General features: G+C 40.1%; 1 protein-coding gene across 1 annotated transcript in view; it reads left to right on the top strand.

Moving 5' to 3' along the window:
* Positions 1 to 2,241: 2,241 nt before the first annotated feature.
* Positions 2,242 to 16,504, top strand: part of Lhfpl1 (LHFPL tetraspan subfamily member 1) — a 40,896-nt gene continuing 26,633 nt past the window's right edge. Inside the window, exons 1-2 of the mRNA XM_047537142.1 lie at positions 2,242 to 2,623; positions 14,554 to 14,652. Coding sequence (XP_047393098.1) covers positions 2,242 to 2,623; positions 14,554 to 14,652 — 481 coding nt within the window. The remainder of the gene's footprint in view (positions 2,624 to 14,553; positions 14,653 to 16,504) is intronic.

The following is a 16,504-nucleotide window of genomic DNA, read 5'->3' as shown; positions in this document are numbered from 1 at the left end:
CTTTTGGACCCTCAGTTTATTATTTTGTTAATTGAGGGATAATACCTGCTTTCTTACCATCCTAAGAAGATGGTTCAGCAGAGCACATGAAATAATGTGTTCAAAAGGGATTGTGATGATGCTGCCAGTAACCATTTATCAGCCTTTTTCTCTCCTGTTCTGGCCTGGGTTTATTCATCAGGAAGTGAATCCATAACAGAGAGCTGCCTGTGCTTTTCATAATCATACAAACTCCAATATAACTTAGCAGGAGCATTACCTCATTGTGGCCAAGCATACTTGCTTTTCTAACAGCAATTACTCAAAACAAGTTCCATTTCTCCCCCTATTGCCTTCAATCCCTCATCACATCTTTCTCTCATTCCCCCCACTCTCAGGCACAAGCCTTATTCCCAGGGGCCCAGCTCAGGGCACTTTCTTCCCAACGCTAACATTCTGAAGTAAGCACCTGCAATTTACGATCTCTGCTCCCTTCCTGCACAAAACACATAGCACAAAATACATATGCATCAAGAGGGGAATTGTGGTGGAGAGAAAAAAAGAACATTATACTAAGAATCAAATAACTGGGCTCTGGTTTAGCCAGTGTACCTCGCTAGCCTTTTACCCTCGGGTAAATCATTTCCTCTCCATTTTCCCATCTGTAAAGTGATGGGAACCGGGGTTAGCATTGTGTGGTAGCAAAGTGCTGGCCTAGGAATCTGCAGATCAGGTTTCTGGTTCCGGTGTTGCTGCTTGCTAACTGCGACTGGGGAAAATCACTTCCCCCTTTACTGGTCCAAATTCCCCCCATATGTAAAACAAGAAGGTTGGATTAGGTGATTCATTAAGGTCCCTGCCAGTCTGGAAATTGGATGATTCTATGAAAGAGTTTTATTAAACCCTGTGCCAGGCACTATTTGATGATACTAGTGAGAGGGCTCATGGTTGAGACCTTGAGACTCTGAATACAACTGCTACTTGCTCCTGTTCACCACCCCAAACTGGCAATGTGGTAACCCCACGCTAGTTCCTTCCCTTCTCCTTTTTGGGGTCCACACTACCATCTCCCCTCCCCAGCCTCACTACCTATAATGTTAAGCAATGGTGATGAATAATGGAGAAACATACTCCACCATCTGTCTGCTGGAGACATTTACAGTGCTGTCATCAAGCTACAGTGTGGTCTCCAGCCGCCCTAATAGAGACCGGAAAGCAATGGCAGATTAATGGATTGGGAGGGAAGTGGTGGATTTTTGACAGAGAGGTCTGTGAAAGCCATTTATGAGCTGGGCTGAGGAGACTAGATCTGAAAATCTCTCAGCATCTTGAATCTGAGATGACTTGTTCTGAAAGGGACCTTGAAAGGTTCTAACACCAATGTATTCTTGCTACAAGGCAGGGAATGCCTGATTATGATCTGTTTGAGAGACTTGAGAAACTTTCTTAACTATAGCTAGCAAATGATGAGGAGGCTTTTATTTGTAGCCAGTCTAGAGTTAAACACCACTGGTTGGAAAGTTGCCTTCCATTTCACTTGTGTGAAAAGTGACTGAATGGTGCTCTCTCAGTGACTGGAATAGGGTACAAGACTGGGTATCTTCATTTTATTCTATCCATTTTCAACTTGACTGATGTATCCCAGTGAAAAGCCTACAGTAACACAGATATCCTACCTAAGTCAAATAGAAACATCTCATAACTCCATGGTGAGCTCACCTGCCCTCTTACCCCTTCCACAGGGACAGGTCTGTGACTCACCTTCCTTCCTTCTTCACTTTCTGAAAACAACTTTGTTCCTCGCCCTCTCAAGATATTGCCTGTTTCCCAGGCCTCCAGACCGCAAAGCATTCAGCTGGAATTCCCATGGACTCATGAGGCAGTTTTGTTTTCCTTCAGGTTCTCTTTCCACCACTAGATCTAAGCTGTATACCACAAGTTATAAGCTGGCGAATCCAGCTACATTTGGGTTGGCAGAGCAGTCACTAATTCAGTTCTATGATTATTCCATTGCAGTTAGTGACTACAGAACTCTGAACCAAGCAGAAAGAAAGGAAGATGGAAAGCAGGATTCCAACAAGGACCTAAATGATCTTTGAGAGGCTAATCTCATGCAGAAAGCAAGGGGCCAAGTGACACATAAATGAACCCCAGCACTGGCCAATCAGATGAAAAATAAGCTGGTGGAACATACATGCTAACTTTACCATTTGGTGCTGTGACCCAACCGATCTTCCCATCCCTGCAGAGAAGCCTGAGACCATGAGGAGCAGCTTGACCTTGGTTGGGACCCTCTGGGCTTTCCTGTCCCTTGTTACTGCTCTGGCCAGTTCTACCAGTTACTTCCTGCCTTATTGGCTCTTTGGATCCCAGTTGGGGAAGCCGGTGTCATTCAGCACATTCCGGAGGTGCAACTATCCTGTGCGGGGAGAGGGTCACAGTCTGATCATGGTTGAAGAATGTGGGCGCTATGCCAGCTTCAGTGCCATACCAAGCCTGGCCTGGCAGATGTGCACAGTGGTGACAGGTACTGGTTGTGCTCTACTGCTTCTGGTGGCACTGGCTGCTGTCTTGGGCTGCTGCATGGAGGAACTCATCTCCAGAATGATGGGCCGTTGTATGGGAGCAGCACAGTTTGTAGGAGGTAAGACTGTGTCCCTGGGGTTGAGGAAATAGGAAAGTCTTGAGATGGGGAATATGGGGATTGTGGTCTTATGGGAAAATCCACCCACATCTCTTCTACTTTGTCTAACTCTAAGGTTATGAATGGGAACTTTTTTGAAATCTCTATCTAAGAATTCCCAGGGTACAACATATATCAGGGTTTATTCACAGCAAAATTGGGTAGTAGGCAGAGTTGATATTTGTTGCATGACCTTTATTTTGTCACCTGCAGGGTATCCATTAAGAATATTATCTATTCATCTGTTGAAGGGCATCTAGGTTGGTTCCACAGTCTGCTATTGTGAATTGAGCAGCTATGACATTGATGTGGCTGTATCTCTGTAATATGCTGATTTTAAGTCCTTTGGGTATAGGCCAAGGAGTGGGATAACTGCGTCAAATGGTGGTTCCATTCCAAGTTTTCTAAGGAATCTCCACACTACTTTCCAGAGTGCCTGCACTATTTGCAGCCCCACCAGCAATGTATGAGTGTACCTTTCTCCCCACATCCTCGCCAACACCTGTTGTTGCTTGTATTCTTGATAATCGCCATTCTAATTGGGGTGAGATGGAATCTTAGGGTAGTTTTGATTTGCATTTCTCTTATTACTAGGGATGTTGAACACTTTTTCATATATTTATTAATCACCTGTATGTCTGATATATAATGGGAGTGGGAGGTGTGGAGTGAGAGAAGAATGGAGGAACTTTAGATTATGTAGAAGGAAATGAGAGGGAGGGGGTATGAAAAATGGTGGAATGAGACAGAAATCATTAACCTATGTACATGTATGATTACACAAATGGTATGAATCTATATCATGTACAACCATAGAAACAAAATGATGTACCCCATTTGTGTACAATGAATCAAAGTGCAGTCTGTAAAAAAATAAATAAATAATAAAAAAGAGTATTATCCAGAAGTTGATCTCAAAGTAAAGGAGAGTACAATAGTGGTCCTCAGAGGCCAAGAGGGGGAAGGGGAAGTGAGATAGATGGAGGTAAGATAATTTAAAATATAGTTAGCTAGGAGGAATAAGTTCTAGTGTTCTATAACATGGTAGGGTGACCATAATCCACAATTTATCATATATCTTATATAGAACTTGAGATGAGTTTGAAGGCCCTCAACATAAAGAAAAGTTTAAGGAGATGGAAATGCTAATTCCCCTGATTCGATCATAATGTGTTGTATACACATATCAAATTATCACACTGCACCCCATAAATATGTGTAATTATTATGTGTCAATCAAAAACAAAAAAATGGGCTGGATTGTAGCTCAGTGGTAGAGCAGTTGCCTAGCATGTGTAAGGCACTGTGTTCAATTCTCAACACCACATAAAAATAAATAAATCAAATAAAGGTTTGTGTCCATCGACAACTAAAAATATTTAATGAACGAAAAACAAACAAACAAAAAAAAACAAAGCAAAATCCCACTTCATTATGGACTTCACTGTTTGGCACAGTTAAATTCACTATAATAGAACTGTTCTCAATGCAAAAAATTATAAAGACTATATTATCCACTTCTGCCTTCCATTGACAGCAACACATGCTCTTGTACTGCTCCAACATGAACTTGATCCTAAAGAGCCCTGCTCTCTGGTAGTTATCTCAGAGGACAGTGATCTGATAAACACATACACTCAGGTACTAATTACTAATAGTTCTCATTGAAGAAATATATCTCTAACAGTAAAATGCTAAGTACCAGACAGAATGTAGGTGACTCCTTTATCCTTATTGGACAAACATTCACAAAGTCTACTCAGGTTTCTTATTACCCTGATCTACCCTATTTGTCCTTTCCCTTATCCAGTCTCCCCTTAATTTTAGTACAGATAACCTGGGACACTGGGAGTCTATGGATGGGCTAGGAAAGAGCAAAATGCCATAATGGCAGACTGCAGGAAGGCAATGGGAGCCAGTTAATTTGAACCATATGAGAAAAAAATAAACTAAATTGGATAGATAAATATGTGTGCATATTTGTGCTATTTTTTAAGCTTAGATGGTACACTGGGAAGAAGTGCTAGTAGAAACCACTGCTAAAATTCATTGTTATTTTAGGATTTTAGAATCATTTATCCAATTCATTAACACTATCATCTGTATAAGCACCACAGACTAGAATCAGGAAACTTGGATTTCACTTTTCTTTCTTTTACTGCATTATAGTATGGCTCTTGTGGGCAAATGATGTGACTTTCCTGTGTTTCATTCCTCTTGTATTTGCACCCTTAGCAATTCAGTTCAGATATGAATTTTCTTTCCTCTCTCCAATGATGTCATTCAGTTAATTGACCTTGGAGTGAGATGGTAGTGATGAGCTTAGGCAATGATTCTCAGCAACTAGGGATAGATTTGTATCCCTTTCCCAATAGAGGAAATCTGATTAGGCCTGGAGACCTTTTTTGGGGGGTACCAGGGACTGAACTCAGGGACCCTTAACTACTGAGCCACATCTTCAGTCCTATTTTATTTTTTATTTTGAGACAGAGTCTCTCTAAGTTGCTCAGGTCCTCGCTAAGTTGCTGAGGTTGACCTCAAACTTGCAATCCTCCTGCCTCATTCTCCTGAAGTCACTGTGATTACAGGTGTGTGTCATCAAGCCTGGGTTGGAGACATTTTTGGCTATTGACATCAGTGGGTAAAGGAAAAGGCTACTGCTCATCATCCTATAATTCAACAACTAAAAAGTATCCTGTCCCAAATGCTGATAGTGCCAAGACTGAGAAACCCTGGACTAAAATACCATGGCTTCCTGGCCTGCGTATATAAATCACCAGATTCTTCTTGTTGTACCAGTTGAGGGTATGTTTTCTGGTTCTTTCTGTGAACATACTCTAATTGTAAACCTTACATTTTAGTCACTAATGAGTTTTCAGGACACATTGAAAGCTTAATTAGAATAGTTTCTTTCATTTCCTTAAAAAATATGGTATCATACCAGATGCTAACACTGATCTAAATCATTGATTTTATTCCCTTTGGGAAATCCATAGGTACCACAAATGAGTCTTAGGTTCACCTTTCACTTATATTCTTGGGTATGCTATAGTTAATTGAATACTTCTGTGGAAATGTTATTTTAGCAATTGACCCTTGACTGACAGGAGAGATGGAGGTCCTTCCCATTTATAACTATAGCCCCAGGGCACAGTTCAGTGCCTGGCACAGAGCAGGTGTTTGGTAACTGTAGAAATAATGAATGCACACCTAAAGCAATATCTACAGTATGTTGGGATATGTAGGACATGTGAGATCTGGGTTAGTTTACATCCTTTCTTTTCTTCAGTTTTCTAGTTAGAGCTATTAGCCCCCTGAGCTCTCTTGTCTTCTGACAGGAGAGTGACAGCTTGTCCTGCTGGCCTTTTTAAGAGTTTTAAGCAGAGAGGGAGGAGTGTCTAAGGGCAGGAATCAGAAGAGAAGTAACAACAGCCTCCATCAGACTTCAAGCATTAATAGCTTGCTTCCTCTTGGAGGCTTGACTGAGACTTTTAATGGAATAACCCTCATAGCCCTCCATACAATGCATTTTAGTTGATTCCACCTCCTAGGTCTAGAAAATCAAAGGGAATTATTGAAGCAGGATATGGGAAGGGATGGGGATTTGGACATTCCTAGATTGAGTGGGACAGATGCTTGATTGAGGGGCAAGTGTCATACAGAAGTCAAAACATGAATTCCATTTTAATCTCAAATGATTCTGCCATTCTATATTCCCCAAGATCTTTGCACACAGGAATATGGTCATGGTATTCACTTTTTGATGAGTGTCTTTAACATTCAAGATTAAAGCATCTCTTGATAGTAATCCTACAAAGGGTCAAGAACAAGGCTATGGTACCAGGTTTATCCCAGGCATGGGAATGATATGGGGCAGATTGCTAGACTTCTGCAACTATCCCATCTGTAACACTGGCCAAGTAACAATCATCCTGTCTCCTTTAGAGAGACTGGTGGCTGTCAAGGTTTTATCAGATGTGAAGGAATGGTGAAGACTGCTTGGATGTACCATATTTTCTAGGATTCCCTTGGCACACGACTATTACCTATTGCTCTTCACAGATTTTGGATCTGATTCTCAGAGATGGGTTTTGACAGTGGCAGGAAGTCAAAACTGGGCAGCATTTGGAGCTCCATGGATAAAGACACAAGAGAAAGAGCTCTGGGGGTTAAGTTTATGCTTGTTGTTCAGATGAGGGGAATTGATTTTGTTTCTCTGGGCCTGGCTGCTTCTCGGCAGCTAGTGCATTAACCGAAATACAACAGGGGAGGAGTCAATTTGTTTCAGGTCTGGATTATCTTTGCCAGACCCCAAACCACTGAAGAACTGGAGTATCCATTAAGAATTACCTCCTCCCCTGCCTGACTCTTGTTCCCAGGTCTGGCGGCTGCCCACAGAGATGAGTGGTGGAAGTGGGAGGAGACAGGAAGAAATAAAGAGCTGCTGGCCTGAGTCATACTCAGCAAGGTGACCTGATGGGGCCCTTGGGTCCCATTTGCTCCACCTGCAGCTGATCCAGCTGAACAAGCCTAGGGTCCAGAGAGCCTTCCACTGGGACCTTTGTGCCCTGCTCTGACCGGTGAAGGAAACATCTGGCCAGGAGATTATTTCAACACTGGGGATGCTGAGCTTTCCAACCAGCTGGCTTCCCTGGTCCCTGAGAACATGGTCATTATTCACATTCCCCTGTGTATATATATGCAGGATGCTTGTGAATTATCATCTATCTTCAGTGAGAGTTAAACCAAGAAGGAATAGGTGAGAAGTAAATATAAGGAACTTCTTGGCAGGAAAAAAGTGTAAGATCTTGGATTGGGTTACTCAAGGGAGGCCAAGAATCTTTCTAGAGCAGAGAATGTATTGAAATCATCTGGAGTGCTTAAAAGAATGCAAACTCCCCAATTTCCATTCTGATATACACAGCAACAGGTGGAAGGCTGCATGTTTGGGAAAATGTCCCCAGTGACTCTGATGTATGTGCTGCGTTTCCTTTCCCCAACCCAAAGGCAGATAACTACCCTGGATATTTTTGGTTTGTTAAGGGGACAGAATGTAACATGCCCAGACAGACCTTGGAATACTGTTCTCTATGTGAGATCCTCATGCTACATGCTACAGGCTGAAAGAAAGTTGCAACTGGAAACAGATCACTGAAAACTTGATTTTCAAAAAGTTGCCATCTTTCTAAAAACTATAATCTTTCAACATATGTAAAATTGTATAATGATAAAATCAGGGTAATTAGCATGTATATAACCTCAAACATCATTTCTTTGTGAAGAGAGCATTCAAAATCTGCTCTTCTAGCTATTTTGAAATATACAATGGTCATAGTTATTATAGTCATTGTTAACTATATTCACCCTGCTGTGCAACAGAATGCCAGACCTTATTCCTCTAATCTAATCATAACTTTGCACCCATTTATTATGTGTCAATTTTAAAACATTATCCTCATCAGGCATGGTGGCACTTGCCTGTAATCCCAGTGGCTCAGGAGGCTGAGGCAGGAGGATCACAGGTTTGAAGCCAGCCTCAGCAACTTAACAAGGGCCTAAGTAATTCAGCAAGACTGTCTCTAAATAAAATGAGCTGGGGATGTGGCCCAGCGGTTAAGGGCTCCTGTGTTCAATCCTTGGTACAAAAAAAATCCTCTCTGGAAACCATGTGGTTCCTGGAAGTCTTTCCAAAATTTCACCAGATAGTATATCATTTATCTTTACTATGTTGAGCAAGTGGCTTTCTGTTTTTGAAATGTCATTCGAGGAAGTTAACCTACTAGCAAAGACTCACATAGCAAACTGGAGCAGAGCAGAAAATATTGTCCAGAGCTTCTGACTCCCAGTCTTGGGTTTTATATACTGGTGCTCTTGATTTTTCTTCTTTACTTTCAGAAAGAACTGCTATCTCAGTGTTTTTGGGAGTGGTTCTTGAACCACTTGTATAAGAATTACCTGTACTGTCAGTGCAGATTCCTTAGTGTTTTGGCATAGGTTAGGGGCCTGCTAATATACATTTTACACAGCCTCTCAGACTGATTTGATTTTGAAAATATATTATGAAATATTCAGGTGTATATACTGCTCAGCTTAAAAAATAGAATATTGCCAATAGAGTTGAAGGTGTTTTCATATCATCATCACATTCCCTGGTCCCCACAGCAAAGGTTACTGTCTCATATATCTGATTTATCATTTCCCAGCATGATTTCAGTACACACTAAAATTTAAGAAACCCTGTTCAATTTTGTTCATGGTGTTGCTTCTTTCTGGAATTCCTTTTCTTACATCTCTGCCTATAAATATTTACCCATCTCTCAAAGGCCAGGTTCCATGCAGTCACTCTGTGGAGCCTCCATTGATCTACTTTTGACATCTCTAGTAGATGTGATCTCTCCTATAACTCTGAGAGGGAATATGGGATCAAATGAATGGAGAGGTGGGTGGAGTTCCCTTGGAAGGGAAAACTGAGATACAGTCAGAGGGCAGGCTGTAAATTTTCCAGAGTTATATTTATGCTAAAGTTGCTGTAAGTACTATAAACTGAGCAAATTAATAACAAATTAACCCATACTATGCTTCAAACTACCTAATGACAGTAAATTCAAACTACCTAATGACAGTATTTGGAAAGGAGAATTGGCAGCCAGGCATATACAGGGAACATGGAGATAGGGAAGGAGAGTGTAACAAAATGGCTGCTCACTCAACAGTTGTACTTGTGAATGGGGAGCAGGACAAAAGGGGTTGTTAACACCCAGCAAGGAAACTAGTGCTGTCCAGAGATAGAGATCTGGAACTTAATTGAGAATGTGCAGTTGGGATGGAGTTATACTGCTATTAGGATATGAGAAAATACTTGTTCTGGGAGAAGGGTGAAGGTTGAGGGCAACTGGGATATCTGGAGAGAAGGTTCTCAATTCTGAGATTTTACACCTGAGTATTTGTATTGGTGTTAAAGTTGCTGCAAGGGCTGAAGCTAAGTAAGTGTCCAACTCCTCAAGTCTCTGTTTGGTCAGTGCAGGGTGTTCAAACTATAGCCACCACGTTTGAGAAGGACATCTGGTACATTTTGTGATAGGTGATTCTTACAGAGGAGAGTAGGTGAGGAAGGGAAATAAGATGGCAGCCCATTTATATCTTCCCCTGTATGGTAGGAAAAGAAGGTTAGTAGCACACTCTATAGGGCTTTCTTACCTTTCTGAGAAGCAGATGAGAACAGAAAAATGCCTAGCTGATAAATGCACTTAGGACAGACTTCTCCAAGTGTTATTGTTGGAGGGGAAATACATTGGGAGTGAGCAATGACATGTAAGAGAAGAGTGAGCCAGAACTGTAGCTCATGTGTGGCAGGACTGGATTTAAACTGTTGTTCTCTGCCACCAGAATTCCTGCTCTTAACATTTTTAGTGCTGCTTTTCTCAGGTGTTGTTGCCAGGACCAGATGCATTAATATCACAGAGTACTTTTAAAATTCCTATTACTGGGCTCAGTTACTAAATTAAATTTAAAGTCCAAGTATGCTCCTACTCTTCCAGAAGGTGGCAGGACCTGGCTCTGGCAAATGACTTCCCTGTTGATATTCATAGCATATCTTTGCAACCCCAAACTGATGAGAAGAACTGTTGGGGACAAACATAATTGAGGATGAATTACTCTGTGACTTCATTTTTATTTTTAATATGTCCCCCAAGGCATCTCTTTCCAGCTATGATCAAATGTAATGGACTCAGCTGTCAGTTACAAGTCAAATATCTTCATGAAGTATGTTTACAACCTAATGTGCTCACTTGTCTAAAAGACAGGATGAAGGGTGGGGGTGGCATGAGGGCAGATTGGGCAGAGTGGGGAGCTATATGCACTGGGGCAGGATGCATTCCTGATAGATTCCTGGTCTCTGACTAGGTACCTCTGCAAAATTGCAGGCAAACAACTTCAATGGGACATCTTTTGAATAGAGCCCTGTTCAGCTTTTGGCTTTTTATCTGTTATGAAGATAGAGAAGTGAAGAACAAATTAGCACAGGGAATATACACAGAAACTGGGAGAAGAGCCTCAGGGAGAGGAAGCTGTTAAATAATAATAAATCTTTGTTGAGTACTTTCTATATAGAAGTCACTTTATGTGCATTAATCTGGTTGATTATTGGAACAGCTGTGTAAGATACAGTACTAATATTGTTTCCATTAAAAATGACGTAACTAAGGCACAGAGATCAAGTAACTTCTCTGAAATCACACAGCCCTTAGGTGGCAGTGCAAGAATTTGAACTTAGGTCTAAGCCGACTCCAGAACCTATTGTCTTAAACTATCATGTTTTGCTGTTTTTTCTGATCCAAAGTCTGCAGGATGCCTAGTGTTTGTTAAAGATATTCTTTCCAAAAGGTATTCATTCCTGAACAATCATCTGTAGAAAAACATAGCCTTTAATGGTTGATAATCTCTCTGATCAGTGAGAAAAAGTGTTGCCAGTAACTGACTATATGATCTTGGGTAAATCACATTTCCTCCCAGGGCCTCAATATCTACCTCTGTAGATCTGTAACAGGGAGGGATTAGAGTAGGTCATTACAAAGGTCCTTTCTAAGCTTCTATGACTATAGAAGGAGGTTGGATAGGTATCTAGGATGATCTCCTAGATACTGTGGAAGTCTCTTCAGATGTTCTGCCCCTTGGTGAATGTAGGTTAAGGAAGTAGACTACTCTGAAACAAATACATTTATTGAGCACTTTTATGTAACAGGTGCCAAGGATATAGAAATGAAGATAAATATAGCTGTTGCCTTGCAGGGATAGCAGAGATACACACTCTAATGAGGAAAACAGTTGACAAACCACTGTGAATATACATTACGGGATATTTTAGTCAGTAGAGTAAGCACAGGGTGCTATGGGAACCAAGAGTAGGAGAAAATATCAGTCAGGGATTTGGGGATGATGAGTGAGGGCTTCAGGGAGCGGGTACTTTTGACCTGGTCTCTGCATGGTAAGGTCTGAGGAGCAAAAGGAATGAAGAGGGAGGAAGTTTTCTCACTGCTGTGCCAAGAAAGGCACTTGGCCAACACTAGTTCCTGCTTGAGAGGTCAGAGTTCTTACCAGTCCCAGGGATCTGAAAGTGGAGGTTGGATAGTAGAGCTGACATTCTTCTGTAAAAGTGTGTTCTTTTCTCCCTTGTCTCTGTGGGAAAGCTCAGTCTTTATTTACTCTTCCCACAAAGGGTAGACACTGTAGCAGGAAAACACTTAGTTTTCCTTTCCAGTTTTGTCTTAACCCATTGTGCATACTCTGGACCACCTCCTCATAGCATAGGATTTTAGTTTATCTGTGGTTAAAAACAGGGGTATTGTTTTACTGCTCCTGGACAAACTCCAAAGCCTAGAAAGGTCTTTGAGCCACCAGTTTCATTTCCTGTAAGGCTATGAGACAGATAAGAAAGCTTTTTAATTTTAAGCTTTCCACTGAAGGGAGTTTTCAACCTTCATTGGTCATTCTTTGCAGTTCTAAAACTGTCATTTAGTTCTCCCCATTTCCCTATTTAAGCCCTCCTTGATATTCTTAAGGTCCTCCTCTTCTTCCATGGCCTCAGTAAGTAGTGGGAAAACTGGTTGCCATGTGGCACACAAGCTTGGAGATTACTTTGAGAACTTCTTCTAAAGAACACATCCTAAGGCAAAGAGAGTTTTTGAGCTTCTTAGCATGCATATGGAATCTTTCTCAGTGAGGAAAGAGGTGCAAATGAAGCCAACAGTCCATGGAACAGCCTGCCTTTCACTGTGTCACTGATCACCAGAGCTCTGGAACCTGTAACTATGCCATTCAGGTACCATCCACCAAGCACCTGACCTGTGGCAATTCTGCATCCACATTCATGGCAGGTGTCCCTTTCGTGTCCTTTGGTATGGCACCCAAGTATGTTGGTCTTACAACTAGATCCTCTTGGTTGTAAATAGCAGAGACTCACTTGCTTTGCCTCAATGAAAAGGGAGTTTATTATAACATAAGGAAATCAACATTGGAAACCCATCAAGAAGGACTAGCTTTTCTTTTCTCTGTCTCTTTCATGAACAATAAGGAATTTTTCCCATGGTGTGTTTTGTTCATGTCACTTTTCTATTTTAATCTCTCCCTCTACCCATCAGTTTGCTCAGCAGACCCAGAGTTGATGTTTACCCGTAACTTTGAAACTGGTTTTGCTTAAGTGATTCTACCTCTTGGTGTTTCTTTTTCCACTATCTGTTCATTAACTCACGGTCCCCATATTTCTTGATTAAAATTTTCCAAAATAAAATCTAGTCCAGTTCATCTCTTCATGCCAGACTACAGTGTCACACTTACTGACCACCCAATGAATTTGGTTGCATTTTTTCATCAGGTGCCCATTCTTGACTAAATTTTCTGTGGCTAAAGGCAGAATATAGTCATAGGTTCTCAAATGTGAAAGTGTAGGCAGTAAGAAAGAGCTATGGGTAAGGCAGTTGCCAAGCAGACCCAGATTTGTGTCTCTGGTTAGAAGAATAAGATTTCCACTAGATCCCACAGAATCTCTGTAGTTCCTAAATGACCTAAACCAAAGGGGAGTAAAGGTAAGGGGCATGATGGAAGGTATTAGAAGCCAGAGAAGGGAGGGATGATTTGCTTGAAGCTGAAATTATTTTTTTGAAGAAGGGGGAATGTGGTGCCCTGATCAACAGAAGAAATCTATTCAGTGTGTATGCTCTTCATAGATCTCAGTTTAACTGCTAATTACATATTAAAAAACTCACGACCCACTTTTAGCTAGTAGGGTCATAACTGGCACTTAGAAAAAGTTTAATTTTAGGAAATAATAGTGGCCTCTACATTGTTCTTTCTTTAAATCAGACCAAGTTAGAACAGGTTGGAGAAGACTTGTAAATTATTTATCAATAGTATCGACTCTAAAATATGTATTGACCTGTCTCAATTTCTAATCCTACCCTCCCTTTAGGAGTTGTCTCCTGAAATATTTACTGCACTCTGTCACCAATGATATGGCCAAGAAATCCTGCTGAGTTGGCAGTATCATGGGAATTTTGAGTAAAGCGGGAAGGGGAAGCTCTGAGTGGAGGAGGCAGAATTTGAACTGAGATCATTCAGGGGAATGGAGGGGTAACAGAAGACCTGTTGTAGGTGTTGGCGAGGATGTGGGGAGAAAGGTACACTCATACATTGCTGGTGGGGCTGCAAATTAGTGCAGCCACTCTGGAAAGTAGTGTGGAGATTCCTTAGAAAACTTGGAATGGACCCACCATTTGACCCAGCTATCCCACTCCTTGGCCTATACCCAAAGGACTTAAAATCAGCATATTACAGAGATACAGCCACATCAATGTTCATAGCTGCTCAGTTCACAATAGCCAGATTGTGGAACCAACCTAGATGTCCTTCAATTGATGAATGGATAAAGAAACTGTGGCATATATATACAATGGAATATTACTCCGCCATAAAGAATGATAAAATTATGGCATTTGCAGGCAAATGGATGAAATTGGAGAATATCATGCTAAGTGAGATAAGCCAATCTCAAAAAACCAAAGGACGAATGATCTTGCTGATAAGTGAATGATGACACATAATGGGGGGTGGGAGGGGTTAGTGTTAGGGTTAGAGTTAGGGTTAGGGAGGGGGGCAAGAATGGAGGAAGGAAGGACTGTATAGAGGGAAAAGAGGGGTGGAAGGGGTGTGGGGAAGGGAAAAAATAACAGAATGAATCAACCAACATTGCCCTATGTAAATTTATGATTACACAAATGGTATGCCTTTACGCCATGTACAGACAGAGAAACAACATGTATCCCATTTGTTTACAATAAAAAAAAAGAAGACCTGTTGTATTTTTTTTGTACCTGTGTGTATGCTTTTCTTTCCAGGACTCCTGATAAGCTCAGGCTGTGCGTTATATCCCTTAGGATGGAATAGCCCGGAGATAATGCAAACATGTGGGAATGTCTCCAATCAATTTCAGTTAGGTAAGGTGGCTTGGGCAGAATGACAGTGATGATTCATGGGAAATCTGTTTTTCCAAAGTGCTTTACCTCTTGGAGGGATCTCTGCTTGGTAGCTGAGGTCTCACACTATTAGCTTATAGAAGGTGGTGGCTTGCCCAGACTTATCTGGCTTTGCTAACTCGCAAGAATAGACCATAAATTCCACTTCTTTAAGTATTTTCTATACTGCTTATGAACTTTTGCTCAGAATTCTTTGATCAGCTTTGGATAACTCTATCTAAATTGCAATTTTGATTTGCTTTTCCCTGATTACTGATAATGTTAAGCATCTTTTCATGTATTTATGTCTATATCTTCTTCAGATAAATGTCTAGTCAAATTCTTTGCCTATTTTTAACTGGGTTATTTTTCTCTTTTTTTGTGTGTTGTTAAAGTTTTTATTGTGTTCTGGAAATCAGACCCTTTTCTAGATATATGACTTGCAATACTTTCTTCCATTCTGTGGTTCTTTTCACTTTCTTGATGACATCATTTGAAGTACAAAAGTATTTAATCTTGATATCATTCAATTTATTTTTTCTTTTGTTGTTTGTGATCTTGTTGTCATATTTAAGAATACATAGCTAAATGAAAGTCATGAAAAATTTACCCTATATTCTTGTAAGAGTTTTATAGTTTTTGGTCTTATAATTTGAATTTTTGTTCCATTTTGAGTTAGTTTTTGTATATGGTGTAAAAGGAAGACCATATTCATTCTTTTGAATGTGGATAGCTAGTTGTTGTAGCACCATTTATTAAAAAGTCTATTATTTACCCCCATTGAATAGTCTTGGTGTCCTTGTTGAAAATCAATTGATCATAGATATAGCAGTTTATTATCTTACTCTTGGTTCTGTTCCAATGATGTCTATCAATATGCCTATGCCAGTACCACACTGTCTTAATTACCATAGTTTTGTAAGTGCTGAAATTGGTAATTTTGAGTGATTCTTCTTTTTCAAAAGTCTTTTGGTATTTTGGGTCCTTTGTACTTCCATATGAATTTTTGGTTAATATTGTCAATTTCTACATAAAATACTGCTGATATTTTGATAGTGTTCAATCTGTACATTATTAGTTTGAAGAGTATTGCTATTTTAGTGATTTGAGTTTTCCAATCCATGAACATGAGATAACTTTCCATTTATTTAGACCATGTTTAATTCCTTTCAATGATATCTTGTAGTTTTCAGTAAACACATTTCCATGTCTTTGGTTAAATCTATTCCTAAACATCTTATTGGTTTTTAAAATTTTATTTTTAATGACAAATAATGATTATATATTTATGGAGTACCATGTGATGTTGTTAATCATGTGTACATCATAACATGATTAGATCAAGCTAATTAACAGAATTATTTCCTTAATTTTATTTCCAGATTGCTTATTTTTAGTGAATAGGAATTCTAATTGTTTACCTTGCCAAACTCCTCTATTAATCCTAATGATCTTTTAGTGTATTCCTTAGAATTTTAAAATAGAAGTTCATGTTATCTGAGAATAGAGAAAGTTTAACTTCTTCCTCTCCAGTCTGGATGCCTTTTGTTTCTTTTCTTTGCCCGATTGCCCTAGCAAGAACCCTTAGGACAATGCTGAATAGTACTCTTGAGAGTATAAATCTTTGTCTTAACCCTGGTCTTAGGGGTAAAATTATTAACTACCCTTAAGTATTCATACGTTCAATCAAGTTTATCACAAAATTGTTATTTTTCTCCTTCTTCTTTTTTATTTATTTGTTTGTTTGGGTTTTGGTTGTTATTTGTGCAGTGCTGGGAATCAAATCCAGGACTTAATGCATGCTATGCAAGTGTTCTACCCCTGGGTTACATCA

This window comes from Sciurus carolinensis, chromosome X (genome assembly GCF_902686445.1).
Source record: "Sciurus carolinensis chromosome X, mSciCar1.2, whole genome shotgun sequence".
Taxonomy (NCBI): Eukaryota; Metazoa; Chordata; class Mammalia; order Rodentia; family Sciuridae; genus Sciurus; species Sciurus carolinensis.
Note: the sequence above shows the minus strand (reverse complement) of the source record. Positions and strands in the feature narration are given on the sequence as shown.